The sequence below is a fragment of the Talpa europaea genome, assembly GCF_964194135.1.
Source record: "Talpa europaea genome assembly, chromosome: 2".
Lineage (NCBI taxonomy): Eukaryota > Metazoa > Chordata > Mammalia > Eulipotyphla > Talpidae > Talpa > Talpa europaea.
In genome coordinates this window covers 134,591,681-134,619,159 of record NC_140068.1, presented here as the reverse complement: position 1 = coordinate 134,619,159, position 27,479 = coordinate 134,591,681, and the positions used below count along the sequence as shown (strand labels likewise).

General features: G+C 44.7%; 1 protein-coding gene across 1 annotated transcript; it reads left to right on the top strand.

The window, feature by feature from the left end:
- Window positions 1-20,468: 20,468 nt before the first annotated feature.
- On the top strand, window positions 20,469-21,902 carry LOC311167461 (ataxin-10-like; the record flags this gene model as incomplete). The annotated part of the gene is made up of 1 exon (XM_084228481.1): window positions 20,469-21,902. The coding sequence occupies one exon, from the start codon at window positions 20,469-20,471 to the stop codon at window positions 21,900-21,902; it is 1,434 nt and encodes a 477-aa protein (XP_084084607.1).
- Between the last annotated feature and the right edge of the window lie 5,577 nt (window positions 21,903-27,479).

Sequence of the window (27,479 nt, the reverse complement as noted above, 5' to 3'; positions counted from 1 at the left end):
GAGTTAAGGAAGGCTTCAGAGATAAGGAATTCCACTGGGAATAATAAACCGGTAGGCGCCAACCTGTTTTTCTTCAATAGCTGATGTTTAACTTTCTCTTCCTTAAAATGCAGGGGTGCTCATCTGGAAGACTGGACCATAAAGATAAATCTATCAAACAAGGGGGAAGATGCAACAAATGGGGAGAGAAAAACCTGTTAGATAAGGAATGTGAAGATCCCCTGCTCAATAGCAGTGAGCCCACCTGGAAACTAACCAATCAGGGAGAGACCACTAAATAGATAATGAGGGAAAGAAGGTACATATTCCCTGAGACATGACTCTATTTTGGCTTCCTTGCCCCTCCCTGGCCTGGTTACATGGCCTGGTAGTCCCACTTTATTTCTGTTCCTTTTCTCCTCAATAAACTTTTCTTTCTAAGACAAGATTTGCTTCTCTCTGCTTACTTATCTGAAAAGTCTGTGAATTCCTTTCTACAGCTTCATGAGACAAGAACTTGTGGTAAAGCGGCAGCAGCAGCTGTTATAGTAGCTACACACGCAGGCATCACTTCCCTCAGTGGGGATGATATTACTGGATTTGTAGTCCTTGGTGTCTTTGGTCTGGGGTGGGGGCAGAGTCCATAAAACCTACTTGTGGAGTTGTTCAGGACATCCTTTCCTCCCCAACACTTGTATGTTGGTAAAGTAAAATCAGGGGCACCAGGGTCTTTGGAAGCTTGTAGACAGACATGCGTGCATTGAACTATTCTAAGAAATAAGCAGGAAATTTTAAGCAATCTGTGGCACATCAAGTAACAAAGACTATTTATAGACTAACAAAGATTCAAGGTCCAAAACTTTCAAAAGGAGCTAGTAGTGTTACAGGGCAAACCCCAATATAAAATGGGGTTGCCTGACTGTGGGGCCTCACCCCCACGCTTAAAGGGGACCTATTAATGCTAAACTGCAGACATACACAAAAGGTTGATAAAAGGTTTATTTACAAGGGAAGGGGAAATGGAGAAATGAATAACTCGGGGAGAAAAAGAGGGAGATAATTTCATAAATGTGTCCTACCCATTCCACTGACCAGGAATCCCAAGGACGCGCTGAGCTGGCAAAAACCTAGCATGCCTCCTGGCCAAGCCAGCCACCCCAGGCCACATGACCAGTTAAATACCCAAACCTAGAGCCTAGTTGCTTAACTCCGCCCTCAGGTCCTAAACCTTCCCTTTGGTGATCATGGGATTTGTAATTCCCAGTGTTGTGGGGGTGGAGTCCACAAAGCCTGTATGGAGTTTGCTCAGGACATCATTTCCCCCTATCAGTAGCACAGAGGCACCAAACCTTGTCAAAAACCAGGAGGGTAACAAAGCCTGCTTTTTTTCAAGTGTCTGTCAGTTTCTCAGGTGTGCATTCAAAGATGCTGTAGACACCGTTGGCCTGTGTCTCGGTTTTGTGACAGCAATTTTCCTGTGATACTCATGGCCTTCTATATTGCCTTTCTTAGGGGGGAAAAAAAAACAGATAAATTATACTTGCTTTGGGGAAGACAGATGGAGGCCCTGAAGAGAGCAGGTAGCCCAGAAACCACTTTAGCCCACAATTAAGTTACCATGTTGGTATTTCTAAGCCAGAAGCTGTGAACCCACAAAACCCAAGGGTGACAGAAGAGGGGAGAAGGGGTGAAGAAGTTGCATTTCAAAATTCCAGCCACTGTGCAGGATTCAGAAACTCACACACAACCATCTGAGACAAATCTCTGGAAATGACTTCCCTGTTGCTTTTCACTTGTCTTCTCAATTGTCTTGTCATGAAACCTTTGAAAATGACATCGCTGGTCATTGTGCACTTGGAATACTAAAACTGTTACAGGGTTTCTCGTCAGGAAATTCTTCATATGAAAACTGAAAGTTAACATGTGTAATTTAATGTTTAGTATTAACAAGTTTGCCTTCTGTCCTGGGGGGCAAATGTGGTGGGGGAGAGCAGTTAACTCTTCCCTAACCAGGACTCAAAACCTTCACCTTGCCTCCTTATTCTGACCACAAAACCAGGGTAAGTGAAGTTTTCTGAAACTGGTATTTGAGAAATCCCAGTGTATACAAACGTCACTCCCTTCTCCCTTGCCTAACTAACCAGCACGAAATGATACCCGATTATGCAAGCCCCCCTGTTCTGCCCCAACCACTAAAATTCGGACAAGTGTTGGCAGCTGCAGAAGATGTAATCAGGAGCGTGTGGAGGGTCTGTTCCCGACGTGTGATATAAATTGTAGATTAAAGTAAATCACTAAGGTAATCCTTCCGACACTGACAGTACCACCTTGTCTTTCTCCTCATACATTATTGGTAAGTTATTTGGAGACAGAAATCTGTTTTGCCATGGTGTTTATTAAATAAATGCTGACTCATTAGTAAAGTCGTAAACGATAAAGTCATTCTAGCTTGTTTTGAGACAGAATGGGCAGAGCCGAAATAGCTCAGTTGGGAGAGCGTTAGACTGAAGATCTAAAGGTCCCTGGTTCAATCCCGGGTTTCGGCAGGCGAGATATGTCCTTTTTAGAACCTGTAAATGTTTAGGATCTTAAAGTTACCTGTGATGTATACCAAAATACTCTTTGAGCTGCAAAAAAAAAAACCAACTTTTTTTTGAAACTTGTAATAGAAGACATAAGAGGATTGTGCAGTAAAATGATTGTTCCAGTGGGAGTAACCCAGGCTTCACTCCATTATCTTAAAAGATAAAAGGCAGAGCCAAAGGTGCTGAGAGAAAACAACTGTCCATTCTCCTTTACTATATTTAATATCTTCTTTCTTGATTATGTTCCTTTTCTCCAAATCTACCCTTTCTTCATTCCCATAAAGTTATTCCCATAACCTAAGGGGCCTGAAAGATATTTCTACTTCGTGACCCCATTCCCCCCCAAGCCTATCTGTCAACTTCATACACACAGGGGATCGGTCTTCAAGATCAATATGGAAAAGAGAAGTTTAACGTGAGGGATATTAATTACATTTTATTTTTGACTTCATGATTTACCGATATTTATTAAGTGGAGCCCTATGCAGCTTTGAAGAGAAAGAGAGGCAAGATAGGGAAACTGAAAGTCATCCAGGCTGAAATGAGTTGGTGGGGGGGGGGGGGATTGGGAAAGACAGAAACTGAGCCTTGAAGGAGAGGAGAGTCCAGATCTTATTCCCTTTGTTTCCTTTTCTTTCACCTCCTAATATGCAAACCCTTTACACATCCCAGCCTCAGCCTTCTTACTCAGAGGGTAAGTTTTCTCCCATTTCCAAAGCATATTAATACTCCATCTGAGCTTTTGAGCCTTCTCCCCCATTCCTTTCTGCCATTGTGTTTGATCTCTCTCTCTCCCTTACCCCTCCTAAATCTGCATATGTACAACACCTAAATCTGCATATGTAGACAACAAAAATAGAATACTCTCCTGTCTTGCCCTCAACCTTCTTCCCCAGTCTCTCCTTCCACCGCCTACCAAACTTGTTGCTACAACAGTATTTGCTCCCGCCTGTTTGCCTCAGCAATTGCTCATCAGTTGAGGTCTGGCCTCCAGTCCTAGGAGACCATACTAGCAATCTCCCAGCTTTCAAATGCTTGGCTCTTTGTGTATGTGGAGGGGGGGGGGGGCTTAACTTAATTTTGTGTAGGATGCAAACTATTGCCAACTCTTCCTTCACAGAGCAATCTTCCTTTGGAACTTGGGACCTGTGGCCTATTCTTCCCTGTACACTCTGTCTGCTTCACATCAGTCTCTCCCCCACACCTAAGAACACCTTAGGAACAGCCACTTCTTGCCCAACAATGGAGGAGTGGATAGAGACATGACATGTATACATAATGGAATATTACTCAGCTATAAAAAAGATGAAATCTTGCCATTTGCAACAATGTGGATGGAACTGGAAGGGATTATACTATGTGAAATAAATCAGAAAGAGAAAAATACTGGATAATGGTTTCACTCATATGTGGAATATAGAAAAACAAAGGAACAGACAAAAATAAACCAAAACAAATCCTAGAAATCTTACAGTAGAATTAAATGTGAGGATAAAATGGAAGAGGGCCTAGTGGGCTATGGTGGAGGATTATAGATGCTTTAGTATTCAGCTAGGTGTGGTAACACAACTAAGGAGGTGTGAACCTATGACCCCTATGTAGTGAACAGTGTTTTAAACCAATGTTAACTCCATTTTTAGAAGACACACTTTTTTAAAATGGAAACAACTACTTCTCAGAGTTTTGACCTCTGAGAAAATATTTTTTTAAGATTTATTTTATTTATATGCATACAAGAACTGGGGTACAGGCCAGAGGTGTGGGGGGGTGACAGTATTCACCAGAGACAGAGTGGGGAACAGAACAGGCAGACTGACTGAAATACACTGCTGAGGGGAGTAGCGGCGAGTCAGGAGAGGTCTGTTGTACCATGTGGGTTGCTCCCTGGCTGGGGATCAAACTCATGTTGCAGTGGCTGTGGCAAACTTCATAGGTTGCGTCTTAACCCCTTGCGCCACCAGGGAGGCCCACTCTGAGAAAATTTTTAATAATTTTAGATAATTATAAATTCACACACAACTACAAGAAATAATACAGGGATCCTATATACCCTTTACCTAACTGTCCCAATAGCAAAGCTATAATACAGTATCACCACCAGGATATATTGATAAAGGCATGATACAGAACATTCCCCATCAACACTATAACCCTTCATGCTGCTGTTTTACAGCCACACCCTCTGAAGCAACCACTAAATCTGCCTTCCATTTCTCTCATTTTGTAATTTCAAGAGTATTGTATAAATGGAACCATATCATTTGTAACATATTGGGATTTTTTATTATATATTCACTGTAATTCTCTGGAGATGCATCCAGATTGTTGAGTGTATCAGGACTCCTTGGTATGAATAACCACAGTTAGAATATTCCCATTGAAGGGCATCTCAGGGCTTTCCAGGTTTTTACTACTGTGAATAAGACTGCTACAAACATTTCATACAGGCTTTTATATAAACATCATTCTTCACTTCTCCCAGATAAATGTCTAGGAGTGTGGTTGCTGAGAGATATGAGACTTGCGAGTTTAAATTTTTAAAAAACTGTCAAGCTGTTTTTCCAGATGGCTGCACCATTTTGCATCCACCAGCAGTCTATCCCTGTTTTATTTTAGCTGGTCTGAGAGGAGTAGTAACCTCTCTCTTTTTTTTAAAGATTTATTTATTTATGCATACAAGACCTGGGGTGTAAGCCAGAGGTGGGGGGAGGGAGGGAGGGAGGGAGGGAGAGAGGGAGGGAGAGGATTCACCAGAAAGAGTGAGGAGCAGAACAGGCAGATCAACCGAAATACACTGCTGAGGGGAGCAGCATGGGAGTCAAGAGTAGTAACCTCTCCTTTTGGTTATAATTTGCATTTCCCAAGTGGCTGATGAGGTAGAAAAGCTTTCCAGGTGCGCGTATGCCATAGATATAACTTTGGTGAGATGTCTCTTCAGGCTTTTTGTCCAACCCAGTAAGAACATTTGTGAAGTGCCTGAGTGAAACCTGAAATTCACACCTGTTGCAAATCTGTCCCTGCAATGCAAATCTTAAACAGTTGTATTTACCAAATGTGATTAGGTCACAGGGCTCGGGGAAAGGCCCAGGGCAGTGTGGAGAAATCCCCAGGGCAACACGTCACTAGGAAGAATTTCTTGCATTGCTGACTGCACCACCCTTCCATGCCTGAACAACCTAATGTCAAGCATAGGGTAATCTGTACACTGCCCCACACCGGAGATACGAGGGCCTCTGTGCAAAAAAAAAAAAAAAAAAAAAAGGTAGGGAATAAGCATTTTAAATCAGAAAAATCCTAAAAAAGGAAAATTAAGAGAGATCGGGTCTCGTGTCCGGTCTAGGCCGGGTCCCCCTCCTTAGACAACCTGGTACCCACGAGCTCCCCCGAGAGCCACATGTGGTGCCAGGCCCGGTGCGGACGCCCACCCTACACAGCGCCAGAGTTCCGAGCCCCCGAGCACCCACGACCCGCCGACCGAAGCCTCCCCGGGAGCTGGGGTTACAGGCGCGCGCACCGGGCCCTGCGGCGCGGCGGGCCCTGGAGGCTGCGGGGCGCGGCGCAGCCGCTTGGGGGCGCCACCCTCGTGGCGTTTCTCGGCCCTCAGTCCTCTGCCGCTGCCCATCGCCGCAGGAGGCTGAAGAATCGAGTTGAAAGCGCCGGCAGACGTGCCAATAAGCACCGCTGACCAGGCTGTCTTTGCAATCGTTGCCCCGAAGGTCTGTTCAACAAATGGCCTCATATTTAATAAGGGAAAAGGCCGTGTGGAGCGAACTTCAAAAACGCCCGTGCAAATGCAAAATCACGTGGATCTTGCTAAAATGCAGGGTCTGTGCTGTGGGTCTGGGACTGCTTTTCTCAGACCCCTCCGAGCTAGGTCAGGCTGTCGATGTTTTGGAACCTAGTAGGTTCAAGACTTTTTCATGTTAACAGTCACGGCTTTGTGGTATTGGAATATTACAGTGTAAGAGAACTATAAGGTACCCCCAGTTCCAGCCCCACAACTGATTATATTGATTTCCCTTGTCTTGTCCCCAAGCATACATCATTTTTCATGTAGCTGAAACTATGACATTTGGACAATGGCATGTTAGGGGCTTTTCCGTGTTGTGGTAATTAATAAATACAGGCCAGGAATTGTCCCATCTCTCCTTCTGTCAGCCCGCGTTTCCTTCCTTGTGTCATCTTGAGTAGATCCAGCTGGGAGATCTGAGAGTACGAGGTTCTGCTCAGGAGAATCTGGTGAAGAATAGAGACAAGTGGGTGAGGTTTAAGTTGCACCCATATATTCTTCAGTACTGGCACCTAACCTAAGCCTGGGATGGTGTACTGGGGAGGTGATAGTTAAAATGTGTTTTATAGATGAGCTATAATTAGGTAGATAAGGAAGGAAGGGGAAGGATTCCTTCCATGAAGCATCAGCAGGTGCACAGCAGAGAAGGTGTGTGTGAGAAATCGCTAGTTCCTAGTTCAATAGACCTCAGCAGAGAACCAAGGCACATGGACCAGGGGAGTAAGAGAAAGAAGAGGCTGTATGTGTGGCTACTCTCCAAAACTGACCCAAAGTAGTATGTCTGTCGGTGATCACAGCCTGTGTTAGCTCCCGTCTAGCACAAACTTTCGATAACCTATGGAATTTTATTGAGGGGACACTTTGCTGGTTCCAGGCCTGGGTTATGGGAGAAACCCTCCAGCTTTGACTTGTCTTCCTGGCTGCTCAACCTTGGAAAACCCCCTCTCAGAAGTTAGCCATCACCCTGGAGAAGTTCAAATCATGTAGACCAGCCAGGCCTAGGTATTCTGGGCAAAAGCTTTAACCAAACCACTAGCAGATCGCAGGCCAGCCCTGTCTGCCAGCCCCATGAGTGAGCTGTCCCAGACACTAAGTCCTGGGGGGCTGGAGCTCACACAGACATCTCACAAGCTCAGGGAGCCCCATGAGCCCACAGAAACAAGAGAGATAATAAAATGACTTTCTGTGGCTATCCCAACATCACCACCAACCTCCTGGCTTTTTAAACAAAATAGATGTATTATCCTAGAGTTTGCAGTCAGAAGTCTGCTGTGGTCTCACCATGGTGAAATCAAGATGTTGGCAGACTGCATTCCTTTCTGGAGGCTCTGGGGGAGAATACATTTCCTGCTCACATGGACAGAGTTTGGTTCCTTGCCACTGGGGGCTGAGGCTTTGTTGTCTTGGCAGCTGCAACCTAATGGCTAGTCCCAGCCTGCAAAGGTTGCTGCAGCCTTTAGCTATTTAAAGCCATCAATGGTGAGTCAAGTCCTTCTCAAATCACATCTCTAGGGCCTACTCTTCTGCTCCCCCTGCCACTTTTAAGGACTCTTGTGATAAGGACCCTCTCCCCAGCTCAAGTCCTTAAGCTTAATCACCTCTGCAAAATCCTCTTGAATATGTAAAGCAACATTCACAGGTTATGATACAGGCAACAAGGGGCACTAAAACTGGCCAAGGACACTGCCCCAATAGTTTACCAGTCACTTTCTGAGTTCTTTACCTGTGCACACAATTGCAAGACTACTCAGGTTCAGAGAACAACAATAATGGGTTTTATTTCAAAAACAAGGGAAAACAAAGAGTATCTGAGGCTGCAAATGTCCATTTGCCTCACCCAATTGCAAGGGCCTGAAGCCAAAGACTGCTAACAGGAATCACAGGTACCTTGTGGGTGGAGAATATTGGCAGTCCTGTGTCTTGGAATTTGTTACATATTAGTAGATAATGAGGACACATTGTGAACTCTAGCTGGACAATCTAAAGGCTTTGAACTTTACCTCAAAGGCAATGAGAAGATCAAGCAGTGTCCTGAACACAGAGAACTGGGAACCGTATTTTAGCAATCTCGTCCAGCCACTGCACAGAGCGTCCTTGTGCAAATTATGTGTTAAGAACCCCCTGGGATGGATGGATTACAGAAGAGCAAACCTCAGGGCTGGTGAAGTAGAAAAAAGGGAAAATGCTTCCACTCTCAAGAGTCCATGACCTGGTTCTCCGAGCTCAGGTCAGACTTCAGCCCCAACTCACCATCTCCAACAGTGTCTTTTGCAGGGAGTATGCCCATCCCGTGTAGAGAAACAACAGGAGATAAGCAAGATTAAATTTGCCTGCATTATTCTATCAGAAGTCATCTTCTAGGGCCTCTCTGGCGGTGCAAGGGGTTAAGCACTGTACTATGAAGCATTCCGAAGCCTCTGCAGCATGAGTTCAATCCCAGCCGGCCAGGGAGCAACCCACTTGGCGCAACAGACCTCTCCTGTCTCTTCCACAGCTCCCCTCAGCAGTGTATTACACTCAGTTTTCCTATTCTGTTACCCATTCTGTCTCTGGTGAATCCTCTCTCCCACACCACCCCCCCCCCGCCCCCACTCCCGCATCTCTGGCCTGTACTCTAGCTCTTGTGTGCATAAATAAATAAATATTTAAAAAAAAAAAAAAGAAGTCACCTTCTAGCACTTTTCTCTCTGTGGGCATCATGACACTGGTGAGGGGGGAAAATCCTACTCATGGTATCTTCCTGTCTTTCCCTGCAGAGGACATACCACAGATACTCCCCAAACCTTACCTAGAAAATGGTTTCAAGCATGAAAGAGGAGTGGATTCTCTCAGATGTTTTTCCCATCCTACTCCACTCCCCCTTCCCCATCCTAGAGTTTTCATTTCTAAACTATTTTTCTTTCTCTCCAACTCTGTTTTTCAACCATTTTTTCTGGTGGGATCTACAGTGACAAATGCAGTCTGGATAATAGCCCTCACTTGTCATGCATTCTGTTTTCATTAAAATCAAAATTCTAGTCATGACACACTAAATTGATTTCATGTCCTACAAAGGCATCACAATGTGCAATTTGAAAAGTCTATTGCCCTTGATCTTGCATTTAACCTAAACTACAGGCCAAGATGTAAATTTCAACCAACCAAACATGTAAATTTCAATCATAGTCCATACTGACCACCATTTCTTCTCTTTTTAGCTCATTTCTCTTGCCCACCAGCAACTTATTTAATGTATCTTTTTTTCTCCTCACATCTTTACTTCCTCTTCACACAGTTTACATTCCATAATAATTACCAGAATTATTAACTTGCATGACTTTCGTCTCCTTTGCCCCACTATGCAACTTTCTCCCAACCTGAATCTGAATACCCCTAACTGTGTGGTTCTCTACACTCACTCTAAACCAAATATGTATCATCCCCACTGTACTGAGATTTCTTTAAGTCCCTCAAGAACCTCTGTCTGGCTAAATCCAATGGTTAGTTCCTTCTTCAATCTGTTCTGCCTCTCAATAGCATTTGATACAGTTAACAGTTCCTCTTCATGGATACACATTCTTCACTTGGCTTCCAGGACTCCACTCTTGATTTTCTTTCTACTTAAGTGGATCTCCTTGTTTCCTTCTTCCTCTTCCCAATCTCTAAGTCTGGAGTTCTCCAGGGCCCAGACCTAAGTCTTCATATACTGTCACTATACATCTTCTCCCCTAAGTTTGCTAGCCTGATTCTATGATTTTAAATACCGTTAATACCCCAGTGGTTCCCAAGCCTAAACCTCCAACCCCATGTATGGATTAAGAAATATCTACACCTCCCCTTGTGGCGCAGGCAGTTGAGCGCAGCGCTGTGAAGCTGTCCGCAGCCTCTGCAGTGTTGGTTGGATCCCGGCCGGCTGGTGAGGGTCCCACCTGACATGGCAGACCTCTCCCCCCTGCGCCCGCTGCTCCCCTCAGCAGTGTATTTCCTCAGTCTGCCTGTTCTGTTCCCCGCTCTGTCTCTGGTGACTCCTCTCACCCTCCCACGCATCTGGACTGTACCCCGGTTCTTGTATAAATAAATAAATAAATCTTAAAAAAAAAGAAAAGAAAAAGAGATATCTGATGACATGGCTAACATCTTCACCCAATGTCAAAAACTTAACAAAGATCTCTGATTTCCTCCTTACCCTCCAAACCTCCCTTTCCACATCTCCTCATCTTGTTAAAATCACAGCAGCAATTTCAACTTGTGAAATGCACAGCTATCAAATAAGTTATACTTTTCAGAAAGAAATGGAGAAAGTGCTGTTTAACTTGGTCACCTGGCTGTCCTTCTCTGGTAACCTTTAAAATTATTCATTCTGAAGCAATCTTATTTCTTCCTTGTGCCCCACAAAAGAGTCTTTTTTTTTAATGTATGAGATTTTGTCACAATCTATATAACAAAAACATATAATGCTGTGGGAGAAAAAACATATACCATTCCGTTTCACTGTGGTCCTTTTCTCCATTCTCATTTTTGAAATATTTCCAAATTAAAGGACATTCTTTTTATCCTGCAGTTTGAATACAAAATTTTACAGCCCACCAATGTTTTAACAGTTTTTTCCTATGACCAGCAGCAATGATAGCCTCTTGTAGGCATAGCCTAAGGAGGTGATTGATTTCCATTTCTATAAAGCAAAAAATCTCTTCTGCACATTTTGAAGGAACTAAAAAATAACCATACACCTCAATAAACCAGGAATGTCTCATTATCAAGAGTAAGCAAACTATAATCTTTTGTAACACTGTTGTATAAGGGGGGGGGCATTTAGAAAATAGGATCTTTTCATCTTCTTTATAATTTCTTGTTTACAAATCTAAATGGAATTTGCCCAACTTTACAACTGCACTGTCTGGTGAATATTCAGACAGATGAACCACATCTGACAGGTTTATATTTGAACAAAAATAGCCACAAAATTTTTATATGTCTGCAGGTTTCATGAAATCTTTGTGCAAATCCCAAAGACAAATTTGAAAGTCATGTTTCAAATTAAAGCCCTGGAGAGTCAGGAGAAACAGGTTTTGTTGCCAGTATTTGATCATTGCTTGTTGATGCATTGTAAAAAGCAAAGTGGTCTGACAGATTCAATGTTACACTGCAAAGTAGATACATAGTATGGAGATTGCCCCCTTGGGTATACCCCCTAGTTGCAATCTTCAGGAAACAGATCAATCAATAAGGTCACTGTTTTTTCCACTAGTCTTATGCCCAGTGATATTGAATGCATTTGTTGTTATATTGCAAGAGAAGAAAACCTTGAAAGGAGTCAGAAGTTCCAGCCTGTCTCACTCCAGGGAATTGTGAGATTCGGTACTGTTACCTGCCCTTCTCCACCACGCACAATCCAAATCACTTCTATAGATTGAAGGGGTACTATCTTTTTTGATCATTGACCTCCCTAATCCAGTTGTTTTGATCATTGACCTTTCATCCATCATTAAAGTAACACATGCACTTAGACCTTTTCAGTGCTGTCTGGATCTTGCTGGCAGTCACACAGCAATCATTCTCATTTTTACCATCAAAAGTCTTAGAAAATAGGTTCATAATACCCACAATGTTAAAAATTAAACTAGTACTACTTTGGCACTAATCACAAGAGTTAATTGAAAACTGTAATGCTCAGGACTACAAAGCTCCTTGCATACAGTAATGGCCCTTATCTGGGGTTTCAATTTCCCTAGTTTCCATTACTGAGGGTCAGCCGTGTTCCCCTCATGGTCCAAAAATAGAAGGTGCAACAAGACATATTTTGAACATAAAGAGAACATAACAATATCTACAAATATTTATTTCTAGGGCTGTCAGGAAGGAAAAGGTTTAGATCTAAATATCTACTTTGCATTTGTAACACTGATTCTGTCACAATATATTAACTTCAAGCAATGAGACAAATACCAGCAACAAAACATGCTCCCCCTAGCTCTCCAGGACTTTAATTTGAAGCATGGCTTTTATGTTTGTCTTTGGGGTTTGCACAAAAATTTAAACCTGTGGGCCAGGTTCACCATGCTGAACCACGGTGATACCTTTTTGACAAGGAAGGAGGGCAAAGGCAGAGTGAGGCTCAAACTAGGGGCCCCACTGTCTACAGGATGAAGGAGGAGACTTTTTATTACAGTATAATGTTAAGATTGTTCTATTTTATTGTTGGCTGTTGTTCTTAATCTTACTGTTTGTAATTTATCAGTTAAACTGTATTTCATAGGTATGCACAGGAAAAAAAAATTTCTTTTTTTTAAATGTTTATTTTATTTGTGTTTGGATACAAGAACTGGGGTGCAGGCCAGAGGTGTGGGGGTGGGGTGAGAGGATTCACCAGAGACAGGTTAGGGAGCAGAACAGGCAGACTGACTGAAATACAGTGCTGAGGGAGCAGTGGGCAAGGCAGGAGATGTCTGTTAGCTCCCTGGCCTGGAATTGAACTCATGTTCAGACAGCTCTTCATACTGCTGAGACTTAACCCCTTGTGCCACCAGGGAGGCCCTAATTTCTGTTGTTTTAAGGCACTTAGTTGGTAGTGATTTGTGATTTCTTTTTTTTTTTTAAGATTTTATTTTTATTTATACAAGAACTGGGGTACAGGCCAGAGGCACAAGAGGGTGAGAGGATTCACCAGAGAAAGAGTGGGTAGCAGAACAGGCAGATAGACCAAAAGCACTGCTGAGGGGAGCAATAGGCAAGACAGGAGCGAGACAGTAGAGGTCTGCTGCACCATGTGGATATCTCCCTGGCGGGCCAGGATTCTAACCTGTGCTGCAAAGGCTGTGAACAGTGCTGCACTCAAACCGCTGCACCACCAGGGAGACCCTGTTTTTTATTTCTTCACAGCACTTATTATTATTTTTTAAAGACAATTTTTAAAGGTTTTTATTAGTAGTACTTTTATTTTTTATTTTTTAAAGATCTATCTATTTATGCATACAAGAGCTGGGGCAAAGGCCCGAGGTGTGTGTGGGGGGGTGGGGATTGGGAGGGTGAGAGGACTCACCAGAGACAGAGTGGGAAACAGAGAAGGCAGACCAACCAAAGCACACTGCTGAGGGGAGCAGCAGGCGATTCAGGAGAGGTCCCCTGCACCATGTGGGTTGTGCCCTGGCCGGCTGGGTATCGAACTTGGGCTGCAGAGGTAGCAGATAGCTTCATAGACTGCATCCTAACCCCTACCCCCTCCCCGTGCCACCAGGGAGGCCCCACAGCACTTATTATTATATGAAGTTGCCTTTTATTTGTGTTAACCCTCACCTACTTCCCCCACTCCCACCTCCCCACCAGATTGCAAATTTTATGTGTGTCACCACTGGGTGGGTTTTATCTACTCTTGCACTTCCAGAGCTTATAACAGCATCTAACAGGCAGTAAACATGTGTCAAACAAATCAATCCATCAGCATATTCATTTTTATTCTTTTCCTTCCATATTCCCCATCTCTATCTTACTCTTGGCACTCAGTGTTTTGAAATTGAATTCATCCTGGAGGTCAGGTCTGCACTAGGCACCACAGGCCAATCCCTGCACCACCCTGCACACAGTGTGGGCCTTGGGCTGTTTCTATTTCAATATAACTCTCTCAAAAGTTGGTTTTGATGCAGACTTAGGGAGGCATATGGTTGGGGACATCTTAATTGTGCCTTCTGAACCTTCAGCCTCTGGCTCCTGGAACAACCATGCATGAAATCATTTGAGAGAGGTCAAAGAGTGGAGTGGCTGCTGATTCAGACAGCTGCTTAGAATATGGTTGCTCCTTACAGAAGACATTATTATTGAGATCATCTGTGCCTCTATTTTGTAGAATCAGAAACTATTTTTATCACCCAGACTTTTCCAGACTCACAGGTCTGCCTCACAAAAACCAAACATCAGAGACATTCCAAGTCAGATAAACATATTGTAGCCATATAGTCTCTCCTATGTACCAACCAGGTAGATACCACATCGCTTTAGAATGTTGCTTTTGTACCTTTCATCAGAGTAATGGAGCAATAAAATAGTAACAACTATGATATCAAACAATGATGATCTGATGCATTCACCACCAAGAAGCCAAGTCGTCAAGTTTACTTAAAATCAAGGTGGCTCAGATGGTCGCCCTTTGGCAGAAATGGAACATGGAGTTCTGATAATATCATGCTATTTCCTTACAGTCAGAATTTTCAATTCTATGTAATTTTCACTCTTGTTGCCTTTACTGAACTTAGATATCTAGAATTGCCTCCCCAGCCACTGACTCCCCTAGCAACTCTTGAGTAGATCATTTGTGTTTCACTCTTAGAGAACAGATGGCCAACCACGTCTTTTGCAAAGATGATGTAATATCTTCACTCTGACTTGATGTTTGTAGTTAAATGAAATTAAATGGTAAAGGACATGGTTCTGGCACAAAACTGTGTATCTAAGATGTTCCTTACATGTTCATTCTCATCAAAAAACTTGGAATCATTTCACTGGAAGAGGCCATGGAATCCAGGTCACTATCTTTCTTATATTTGTGTTATTTACACATTGGTGAGGTAAAATGTCTGACTCTTTTTGGTTGGTTTTACAACCTACACAATGTGTCCTGTCCTGATGAAATGATGTAGGTATGTTTTTCAGAAGTGAAGAGCTAGAGGCTAAAATTACAGGTGAAGCGCCTGAACAGGGACTTGAACCCTGGACCCTCAGATTAAAAGTCTGATGCTCTACCGACTGAGCTACCCAGGCCCCTGTTGGTGGCTCCTCTCTGTGTACTCTAGTGTGAATAAAAGTACCCAGATAAACTCCTTAACTTTCTTTTTAAATTCTCTCCAAATTCCTCTTTCTTATTCCCAACCCTATCCCTGCCCTTTCTCTATAGCTTGTCTATTTCTGCCCCCAGCACATGCTTTAAAGAAAATTAACTCCCATCCTTAGTTAATGTAACCTAAACAATATCTTCTCAAAGACACATTATAACCAGAGACAATCATCTAAGCAGTCTTCTTCATTTTCAAAAACTGGGCTACAGGGTCTGCCCAGACTATAAGAATACCTGACACAAAAGACTCTCAACGAGTGGTTATAGAAATCTTGAGCAAGGAGCTCTGCTTTGCCCCTGGTTTACAGCAGTGGTAGTTTACCCTTTAGTAGGCAGTTGGTCATTAAATGAGGACTGACATCAGACACATTTAGACAGTGATAAATGCTCCCAGAGGCAAGGTACAGGTTACAAGAGGTTTAGAGAGACAAAGTATAGTCTCATGACCTGAGTTTCCAAAAGAAAGGAGATAACACAAATATGCTGGAATAGTGTCTGGGACATGATGACCGTGCAAGGAAAATTAAGAGCTAGCATCACTATTACTCTTTTTATTGCCAAACAAAAGATTTGGTTGTGCCACTTTAAACAAATGACTTACTTTTTGTTCCACTTACCTCTCTTGAATCCCACAACAGAAATTTCTTCCCTCACAGGTTGAGATACACACAATGATAGCCAAGTGTGATATTTCTAATAAGTGACTATTTATGCCACAATTTGAAACTGGATTTAAGGTGGTCTACACAGCTACACTATAATAAGATAAAATACTATTAGCTCCCCAGCCCACACCTCCGAGAGTCGGATTCAGAAGGGAGGTGATAAGAGAAGACCTCTCCCAGAAAGTGATGTTTCAACTCAGAACCAGACTTAGAAGTAATCCATTAGGCACTGCTGCTCCACTGTTTCAGGAAGAGCCAAGAGTCACTGTCAGTACTCAAAGAAGGTCTGAGGTGCTTGAGATAATTGGGGGAACGTATATGGATGGGGTGGGGGTCGTTGGTGGACAAGGCAGGGACACACCAGAGACTGACAGGCTTGGAGGCAATGGCTAGGAGTGCAGAGTGCAAACAAGTCATCACCCTTGCAGCAATATAAAGTCACTGGGGAGTTGAATGAGGGAGGAAGTACATAATTGGGGAGGTTTCAAAAAGATTATACAGGTTTCACAAAAAAACAAAACAAAACAGGTGAGAGGACTTGAAAACACAAATTAGGCCACAATATGGATTTTAAACCTGGATAGTAACTGTGTGGCAGGAGAATGGGGGACATTTGGAAAGAGGCAAAAGATTTGGGCCTGAGAGCATAGGGGCACAGGAGGTGTCAAGGTCATTTCTTCCTCTTAGTATTTCATTTCCCTAGTAATTTCTTTCCTGAAAAAGGCAGAAATAAAATAACAGGAAAAGGCACTTTGGATCTTTAGAGAGATATCTGGGAAGTTGGCAGATTTGCTCTGCTCTGAAACCCCTGCAGCTAGCTCTGCCCTGTGGGCCACCCCTGAGTAATCAGACAAAAAGCAAAGAAAATCTGGAGAAGTCATCTTCCCAGCAAGTCAACATGGAATGTGTTCAAGGGTCCAGAATTCTAGAATAATGTTCAACTGATTACATTCAGATCTCATAGGGTGGCTGTTAGGCCTCCAGATTTGCAGATTCCATCTCAGAACCATCTAATTAGAATATCCCAATCATGAGACCTGGAGAATCAGTATTTTATTTTATTTTATTTTTTATATATTTTTACATCATTTTTCATTTTTGCCCACTGTATGCATTTTCATCTTGGTTATATTCCCCATAAAATTCCCACCCCCACCCCCTTATTTTGACCCTAATCCCTCATCCCCTTCCCCCAGAATCAGTATTTTAAATAAAACTCTCTTAAGTGATTGTGTTGTACAAATTTAGAAATCCAAATAGATTTTATCTATTGCTGTGTAACAAATAATGCCAATCAGTAATTAAGAAAAATGTATTGCACATCATATTACTTACTGTCCACATCTCCAGCATAACTCTATGCACTGCTCCATCTCAACCAGTAAGTTTCTTCACCCTATTTTTTATTTATTTATTTTTTGTTTATTTATTTATTTATTTATACTAGCACCGGGTATAGTCAGAAGCGCAGGAGGGTGAGAGAATTCACCAGAGCCAGAGCAGGGAACAGAACAGGCACAAGGACCGAAGTACACTGCTGAGGGGAGCAGCAGGCAGCAGGAGAGGTCTGCACATCATTCTTCACCCTATTTTGTATTAAAGACAATGATTAAAAGATGACTGGATCAAGAAGATGTGGTCCATACACACCATGGAATATTACTCAGCATTCAAAAAAGATAAACACATGCAATTTGCAGCAACATGGATGGAGCTGGAAGGGATCATGCTCAGGAAAATAAGCCAGAAAGAAAAAGAAAAATACCGGATGGTCTCACTCATAGCAGGAATCTAGAAAACTTAAATAAGGGACCAGGAAAATGAATAACTATAAGAAAGAAATTATCAAAATCAACAAACAACTATGAACCATAGACACTATGGGGGTTGGGGGGCGGGGAAAGGAGGGCTTGGGTCAAAATAAGGGGATTGTAATTGTATGGGGAATATAAAAATAAAATTTAAATTAAAAAAAGACAATGATTAAGTAAGCATATTTTAATGGCTTTTTTTTGAAACCTAGTTTTATTTACAACTGGTATAAGATAAGCTGGAAGAATTTTGGAGTATTTTATTCTTAGTGAAAGATCATTAATTTGTAACTGAACATTATTACATGGTTGGGCTAAACAGCAAATGACCCGTTCAGTCACATTAAGGCAATTTCCTCGTGTTAAAAAAGAGAAATAATGGCGTACGCTTTTACACGAAAACAGAAAAAGGACAAAGATTTTTAACTTCATTATCTTGTTTCTTCCGAGTTGGGAAGAAAAAAAACGTTGCGCTGCCCCCTCTGAGGTTCGAACTCAGGACCTTCAGATTATGAGACTGACGCGCTGCCTACTGCGCTAAGGAGGCAACTGGCTCCCAGCTTTGAACAAAGCCCCTTCCAAGATCGCTGGGTAACAGAGTCATCTCTAAATTCTCTGACTCAAGAGTATTTCCAAATAAGGCGCGATGGTGAGCTAATTCGTATCTAAAACATCCAAAGTTGGGGGTAGCAGAGACGCTCAGGAGAAATCAAGGGCGAGCACCCGGCACCCAGCACCGTCTCGGGAGGGCTGCCGGGCAGGCTTCGGGAACAAGAGCGCAGGTGAGTCCTGCACCCCGCGGGCAGCACACGCCGCGTCAACCCGCAGGACGGTGCCCCCCTGGGGAACGTGGGGGGCGCTCTCCGGGGCCAGGCGCCCGAGCGAGGCAGGACCGCGGCGGCGCTCGGGGTGCTTCCCTGGTTTCCTCCCGAGGGGCGCCGACTCAGGCCGAGCTGCCGGGCTTGCGCGCCTCAAGTCCCGGGGCTTGCTCCCCGCAGTGAAAGCCCACTTGGGGTGCACCGCGTGCCCCCGAGCTCTCGGTGTACGTGACCCTTTCCCCGTGTGGGTGATAGAGGGGAGGGAGCCTCCTCCAAGGCCGCCTGCGGCGTTCCTGTGCCGGGTCGACTCGGGAGCTGGAGGAAAACGAGCGCTGGGCCGCCGGCGGGTCCGGGGTTCGGGGTCCGCCCCCGGAGGGGCCGCGGTGGGGGCGGCGAGGAAGGGGTGAGTTGGGCAGAGGCGGGAGCCAAGTTCAAGTTGGGGGAAGTGCAGGAGGCCAGTCAACCCACGGGTGGTAGCGTGGCCGAGCGGTCTAAGGCGCTGGATTAAGGCTCCAGTCTCTTCGGGGGCGTGGGTTCGAATCCCACCGCTGCCAAGTGTTTTTTGGCGTCCGATGTTATTGGTTTTGTGGACAGTTCTCCCAGGACCCGCGCTTAGGCCACTTTCTCTCCTCCTCCCACCTGTGTTTCCCAGAGGCTAAAGACCCATAGCTGCCACCCCACAAACTGTGCAGCACACGGTGGGCCTTGCATTATTTCAGTTAACAAGAATGCGTTTCCACCGCCCAGGAGGATGACCACAGAACAGACGTCATTTCATTCATTCGTATCTTTTTAATTTTTTTTATTCGAGTCCTACTTTCTTAGCAGCTATTTGTTTCATCTTTCAGTAAATGATGGACGAATGGCTGGCTGTCAGTTTCCCTGAATCGGCCGGCACCTGGAGACAAGCCCTGCTCAGCCGCAATTCTCACCCCGCAGTCTCCTCAGTTCATAGTTTGACCCTAATTACGTTGATCTGAGCTGTGGCGACTCTACCCCAGGCTCCCCGACTGGTCCCTCAATTGCCCCTCACGTCGCACCCACGCAGGGCAGGAGAGACGGTCATGTCACTCCTGCTGGGATATTAGAACGAGGGAACGTTCACTTCATTAACTCAGTCAAATCACTGAATCCACGACTTCATGAATGAGTCGTTTTCAACCCCCAGCCATAGATACAGGAACGGGAAAAGGCAACCTGCTGCGAAGTGCAGCCCGGCCTTCCCGTCCTCTGCCGACGCTCCGCGCCCCTTAGCTGGGCCTCGCCGTGGGCGCGCCTGGGGCGCCCCGACCTCTCCACCCCGCGCGGGCTCAAGCGCTCGGTTGTCCGTGTTTCCTCACACTTCGTGCACTTTGTCAGACCCAGAATCATGTTCCTCTTGCTTCCCCACATCATGAAAACTAAATAAAGATTTGAGGGCGATCCACTCCTCCCCGCTCTCGCGATCAGGGGCGCGTTCGCGGCGCCGCGCTCTCCCGCGGGGTGGTGGTGGGCTGGAGACGCGCCTCCTGCCGCCGCTGCTCCTCCTCCCGCCGCTGCTCCTCCTCCCGCCGCTGCTCCTCCTCCCGCCGCTGCTCCTCCTCCCGCCGCTCCTCCCCCTCCCGCCGCTGCTCCTCCTCCCGCCGCTGCTCCTCCTCCCGCCGCTGCTCCTCCTCCCGCCGCTGCTCCTCCTCCCGCCGCTCCTCCTCCTCCCGCCGCTGCTCCTCCTCCCGCCGCTCCTCCCCCTCCCGCCGCTGCTCCTCCTCCCGCCGCTGCTCCCCCTCCCGCCGCTCCTCCTCCTCCCGCCGCTCCTCCTCCTCCCGCCGCTGCTCCTCCTCCCGCCGCTCCTCCTCCTCCCGCTTCCCTAACTCTACCTCCTCCAGCCTCTCTTCCCGCTCCACCTCCGTCTCCTCCGCTGCCCTCCTCCCCCGCCCGTCCTTCTCCGCCCCTCCTCGCCCCTCTTCGCCCCTCCCTTCCTCCTCCTGCTCCCCCTTGCGCAGCTCCTCGGCTCGTCGCGGCGCGAGCTGCAGGCGGCAAGATGGCTGCGCCCAGGCCCCCTCCTACCTGGCTGTCGGGCGTCCTGGTGCAGGTCCCCATCCAGGACCTGGAGGCTCTCCGCGCGCTGACCGCGCTCTTTAAGGAGCAGCGGAACCGAGAAACAGCGCCTAGGACCATCTTCCAGCGAGTCCTGGACATCTTAAAGCGGTCTTCCCATGCTGTGGAGCTGGCCTGCAGAGATCCGTCCCAAGTGGAGCATCTGGCCTCCAGCCTGCAGCTGATAACCGAGTGCTTCAGGTGTCTGCGAAATGCGTGTATAGAGTGTCCCGTGAACCAGAATTCAATCAGGAACCTGGATACCATTGGCGTTGCTGTGGATTTGGTTTTTCTTTTTCGTGAGCTGCGTGTGGAACAGGAATCCCTGTTGACAGCTTTTCGCTGTGGCCTCCAGTTTTTAGGCAATGTGGCCTCACGAAATGAAGATTCCCAGTCGGTTGTTTGGATGCATGCTTTTCCAGAACTCTTTTTGTCTTGCTTAAATCATCCAGACAAAAAAATCGTCTCCTACTCGTCAATGATATTGTTTACATCCCTTAATTCTGAAAGAATGAAAGACCTGGAAGAAAATCTCAACGTTGCAATTGACGTCGTAGACGTCCACCGAAGGCAGCCCGAATCAGAGTGGCCCTTCTTGATTATTACCGACCATTTTCTGAAATGCCCGGACTTGGTAAAAGCTATGTATGCCAAAATGAGCAATCAAGAAAGGGTTACGTTGTTGGACATCATGGTCGCCAAAATAGCGGGCGACGAGTCCCTGATCCAGGATGACATCCCTGTGTTTCTGAGCCATGCTGAGTTGATTGCAAGGGCTTTTGTGGATCAGTACAAGACTGTCCTGAATCTGGCCTCGGAGCTGCATACTGAGGAGGAAGAGGAGGCCCAGGCCACAATTAGGCTTCTGGATGTCCTGTGTGAAATGTCAGCTAACACTGATCTGCTCAGCTACCTGCAGGTCTTCCCTGACTTGCTGGAAAGAGTGATTGATCTTTTACGACTGATTCATGTCACTGGCAAAAACACCACAAACATCTTCAGCACCTCTGGCTGCCTGAAGGCAGAGAGAAATGTCTCAAATATGGCTGAGGGGTTTAAGTCTCATCTCATTCGTTTGATTGGAAACCTGTGTTACAAGAATAAAGAGAACCAGGACAAAGTGAGTGGACTGGACGGCATCCCCTTGATCCTGGACAGCTGCGGCACTGAAGACAGCAACCCCTTTCTGAGCCAGTGGGTAGTGTATGCTCTCCGAAACCTCACCGAGGACAACAGCCAGAACCAAGACTTGATCGCAAAGATGGAAGAGCAAGGCCTGGCAGATGCCTCGCTGCTTAAACAGATGGGTTTTGAGGTGGAGAAGAGGGGTGGCAGGCTGATTCTGAAACCTTCCACTGACAGGCCTCAGCTGGAATGAACTCTGCACGCAATTATCTGAGTTTTCGGGACCTGTCTCGTAGAATTTTCATCTTCTGCAGCATGTGAAATTGCAAGTGTGTGAAGATTAATAAGTGCAAATTCAGGAACCCATGAATCTTTTAGATAATAGGTAAAAGAGTTAAATTTGTATAAGCTTAAAAGTGAAAGTACATGAACATTCTGTTGTTGTTTTCTTTAAAATGTAACTGTCTGTTTTGCCTCCCACCCCATACACTGAGTTTAAGTGCTATATTGTGCTTTCTGTGGCAGCAAATAATAAACTCTCTCATTGAGAGCCCATCCCTTATTTGGCTAAAATAAATATTTGTGTCTTATTTGGCATAAATAAATATTGGTGTTAAGTTTCAATGAGTGTCTACATGAAAGACTATCTTCCTCATCTGTGAAGTGAGCAACATACACAGAACTAAAGAGCTAGGAAGACCCTGAGATCTGCTGTTTTACTTAGGGTCATATGTCCTTAAACCCCATTTCTTTTCTTTTAATTGAAGCGACATAACATTATGTGGTTTCAGACATACAGACATGTATCAACGTCAGTATATACTATACTATGCCCCTTAGAGCCCTGTTTCTCTAGGACACTCCAACTGAACTTGTCCTGGACTGCTGATGATATTGCTCCTTCTGGATTCAGCTCTGCTACCTGGTGACTCCAAACCCTCAGCTCAGATTACCAGGGAACAGATTGTTTTGGGGCTCTAGGGTCCAATCATCTCTCCCCCAGTGATTCCCTTCGGTGCTTTTCCTGTTTGCCATCTCCTTGAAATATTTGTGAAACAGCCTTGGACAAATCCAAGGTAAAGGTGCAGCTTTCTGAACTCCAGACTGAACAATAAATAAAACAACCCATGGCCATCTGTCCTATTTTTCCTGGTATTTACTTACTATCCTCTCCTGGAGGGTAAATGTGCTCAGGATGAAGTCAGCCATGCACCTTCCCCCTTACCTATTCCCAGAGAGCATATAGTTGAATTCTGAGCTTCTGAGTTTCTGGTATCATTTTAAAGCCAGTGGGTACTTTTCTTTTTCTTTAAGGAGTAAGGTTGTGGCTCTTGGAATAAAAAGTATGCCATCTGTGCCAGGGAGGAAAGATCTGGTCTCTTATTAGCTGGATTTGAGCTATCTTGGTCCATGAGTATGGAGTGTTTATGTGTATGGAGAGAGGAGTAGACACTTAGAAGAACTTTATACTCACCTGGCCAAAAGTCTTTGAATTTCACCACTTCTCACTTCCCAAAGATAATATTCAATTCAATTCATATTTTTTGATGAGCTACGTTGTGGTGGGCACTTTGCTTAGTTGGCACCACAACAGAAGATGCATGTCTGAAATGGATTCAGGTGTTCCTGAGCAATTCTGACTCAGGAGACTACCAGAGACACATGAAGGATAGATGACCAATAACGAATATGTAGATCCACTGATGAAGGAGTTTGGAAGGCAGCTATGCTCACCATTATATCACCAAGGCTAAGGAAGCCATTAGCAATTGAGTATTTCTCCATGCTGGAGTATTTCAGGCTACTTAGATGATCTCTTTGTTAATATGTTGCTTTGATAGTTACTAGGTAAATAATCATGTCACATTGTAACAAAAATGATTCTGCCCAGCACTGTGACACCCTCTTGCCACACCTGAGCACACCTATATGTGAAGCTGGAAGCTGGGGTCTGGAGAGGTAAACAAACAAGAAAGCTAGAACAGTTATCTCTTTGCACTTGTCCCATTTAGCCTATGGAGTGAAAACCTAAAAGAGGCTGTCCCACTAGATATTGGCTCACTCCTCCACTCCCTCATCTGTTCCTCCCTGTGCACACAGCGAGCATTGAATAAGCTACTTTGTATCAGACCTCGGGTGTCAAGGAGGAATGAGATCCCGTGGTGCAGTGAAGGCATTTAGGAATGGGAAGACAGTTTTAACTTTCAAGCCCAATATAAAAACAAACCAAGAAACTCCGAAGGGGTCTCAGGGGCACCTGCATGCAGGTAACCTAGAATGAAAACCTAGAGTGAAGCGGTAGAAAAAAAGGTTATATGTTATCTTTCCTCGTCTGAGTCACGAGATTAGAATCCAATTTGCCTTTGACTAAGTCGAAAATATTCTCGGATGAGGACCCGGCCCTGCCACTGATTTGGGCGAAAGGAAACCTGGAAAGAAGACGCGGTGGAAACTCGGTGACAGCCCTTCCCACCTGTGTCGACTCTGCCATTGCCCTGCGGCTGAGAAGTGCAGAGATTTTCCGCCCGGAGGGGGGAAGGGGAGAATAATGACCCGGGGATTTTTTTTTTAATAGATCAATTAGGGAAAAGAGAAGTATTCTGTTTAAAGTGATATTTCATTTTCGGTTGCATTAATTTCAAGCGTATTAATTTAAAGGGTGTGGGGGGGAGATACAAGGGAAGAGCTGTCAGATGGACCGCAGGTTCGAGCAGCGCCAAGGCGGGTTCCATGGTGTAATGGTTAGCACTCTGGACTCTGAATCCAGCGATCCGAGTTCAAATCTCGGTGGAACCTTTCCTATTTCTGCTCATTTTTGCCTTCCGATCACTCTACTTTCGATTCTAATACTTTGAATTTTGATAGCTCAGGCAGTGCGAGAGGACACACAAGTACGGTGTCAGCGGTTCTTGTGCTCAGCATCAGGCTGTGATCAGTGTCTCTGTCCATGTCGCTGTTGTCACCAGAATGATTTTTCTTCAAGGGCCCTCCAAGTTAATGTGCATGCAGGAAACGCGCCTTTAATGAAGATGCCAAAGTGCTGTGCCGAACGTGATCCGTGATGAAATAGCGACCAGGAAAAAGTAGGAAAAGGCGGTGGACAGACCTCATTGAAGGGCCGTCATTTTTGATAGAATGGGAAAGGAAAAGGTAGAGAAGTGAATATTTTTTTAAAAGAAAATAGTGTGTCAGAAGTGGGATTCGAACCCACGCCTCCATTCGGAGACCAGAATCCTCTACATGAGGAAGACAGAGCTTGAGTCTGGCGCCTTAGACCACTCGGCCATCCTGACACCCGGCTCACTTTTTTCCCCTAAATAAATAAATGCTTCTAGGGTGATGATCCTGTGGCCACTACGTGCCATCTGTCCTCCTGGCTGATAATTTTATTACTGTGGCCTGAGCACTGGACACTGCTCTGCTCACAATGCCTCAGTAACCCTCAGATGAGCACACAGAGTTTGTGCTCCACAATTTTATCACCATTGCTCTCCCAGATCCGTGGATTTATCTGCTGAAATTTATCTGTAAGGCCTGTCCAATTTCTTTTCACACATTCACTCTCAGCATTAGTCAAATCCTCCCCAAAGTTTACTACTTGCTGCTCTTCTAGGCAGTCACAAAGGACTCCAGGTGGGTAAAAAAGAATGTTAGCCTTGGGGTCAAAATAAGGGGTTGCAATTGTATGGGGAATATAAAAATAAAATTTAAAAAAAAGAGTGTTAACCACACAACAAAAATAAAAGTTGTAAATTGTGAAAAAGAAATGTTTGAGGAGAAAATATGCTGGGTGAGCCCTTGGTTTGTAACCCGTTGTAATCTCATCTCGACTGCCTACCTACTTGAACTTTTCCTAACTTTCAAATTTTCTCTAGTATATTTTCTGCTGAATAATTAATACATGCTTGCAGTAAAAACAGACATTGCAAAAATATATAACCTAGAAAGTTAAAGTCATAATCTATCCTCCCTCCCAGGTCTTCCAACACTTCACACCCTGATTAATTTGGTTTATACTCCTCAGACATTTTTTCAGTATATACATTAGTATATTGTATTTTTTCTTTATATCCCCAAATTAATTTGGGGTAGAATTTTTATTTTTTATTTTATTTTTTCAAAGATTTATTTATTTATGCATATAAGAACTGGGGTATAAGCCAGAGGTGGGGGGGCGTGAGAGGATTTCCCAGAGAGAGTGGGGAGTAGAACAGGCATATCTACTGAAATATACTGCTTGAGGGGAGCAGCGGGTGAGTCAGGAGAGGTCTGCTGCACCATGTGGGTAGCTCCCAGGCCAGCTAGGGATTGAACTGGTGCTGCAGTGGCTGGCGATAGCTTGACAGCGCTGTCTTTAACCCCCGTGTCACCAGGGAGGCCCAGCATTTACTTTTTTATACCCCCAAATTAATTCATCCTATATAATGTATTATAACTTTCTTTGGACTATAATGTACTATAACTTTCTTTGGAGGTAATACTAGTTTACAACAAGGCTGTGTCTCAGAGAATCAAGTGAGGAAGTCTCTATAGGGAAGAAAGAAATGTGGGGACATACAGAAGTGGGGAGAGTTTCAGCATTTTTTTTTGAAGATTTATTTATTTATGCATACAAGAGCTGGGGTGTAGGCCAGAGGTGTAAGGGAGGGGTGAGAGGATTCACCAGAGACAGAGTGGGGAGCAGAACAGGAGGAATGGCTGAAATACACTGCTGGGAGGAGCAGGGGGCGTGACAGGAGAGGTCTGCTGCACAGTGTGCGTCACCTCCCTGGCCGGGCATCGAACTCATACTGCAGTTGCCGTGATAGCTTCATAGTGCTGACACTTAACATCTTGCACCAACAGGGAGGCCCAGTTTCTGCATGCTTGTGTACGGTGGGTGTGCAGGCAATCTAGGGTCAGTTGATGACAAGACTATTGATCTATTTCTATAGAAGTTGTTCTTTTCTGTGTTGTTAATTAAAAACCACCCTGTGTTCCTCAGGCACTGATGTTATCAGCATCCTTCCCTTCATTAGGCAGCTGGTCACCATGGCATTGGAGAAGTTAGTACAGTGGCTTCTAAGGCTGGGGACATGTCATTGTTCTTGGTTGACGTGCCACTTTAGTGCATGCATTCTTTTTAATGACATCTTAACATTGTAGCATGGGCCATCATTTTAAAATTAATACACTTGGGTGGTTTTTTCCATTGTTTTCTTTTTAACTACACCGCTTCTCACTCCTAGTTTTTCTCACATAGACTCAACTAGATTTTTCTCACATAGTCACAACTAGATTTAAAAACTACATACAAATAGGAAATAAATCTGAGAAATCACAAAATGAGCACTATTTTACAATGGAAGTTTCCAGAAGCTGTGGTGGAATGGACAGACCATGATTACAAAATGCCATCTTCTCTCATGCTTCTTTTCCAGTTAGAAGAAATTGCAGAGCTTATTTGTAAAGGGAACAATATTTCTCAAAAATCAAAATTTCTGAAACAAATCTTATTTACTCAGGCAAAATCATTTTTATCATTTGAAATTTAAAATGGAACATACACTTCCCTATGCAGAAAGGAGAGCTTTAACCCATTCGTGTCTGTTTTTAAAAAAAAAAAATGTGTTTGGGATCATGAAGGCCTGCATATAGTACAAAATTCAAAAGATCCACCAAAATTTTATTCCAAAGCAGAAATGCTTCTGGGTTACTAGGAATCTTTTTACCATTTCTTTGCAAAGTGATCACATTTGTTACTTGTGGACCTAGTGCTACAGGGCAAATTTTGGGGCGGTGGGGGTGGCGCGGGCGGGAAGGAGAGACAGACTGGCATGACTAGATTTGT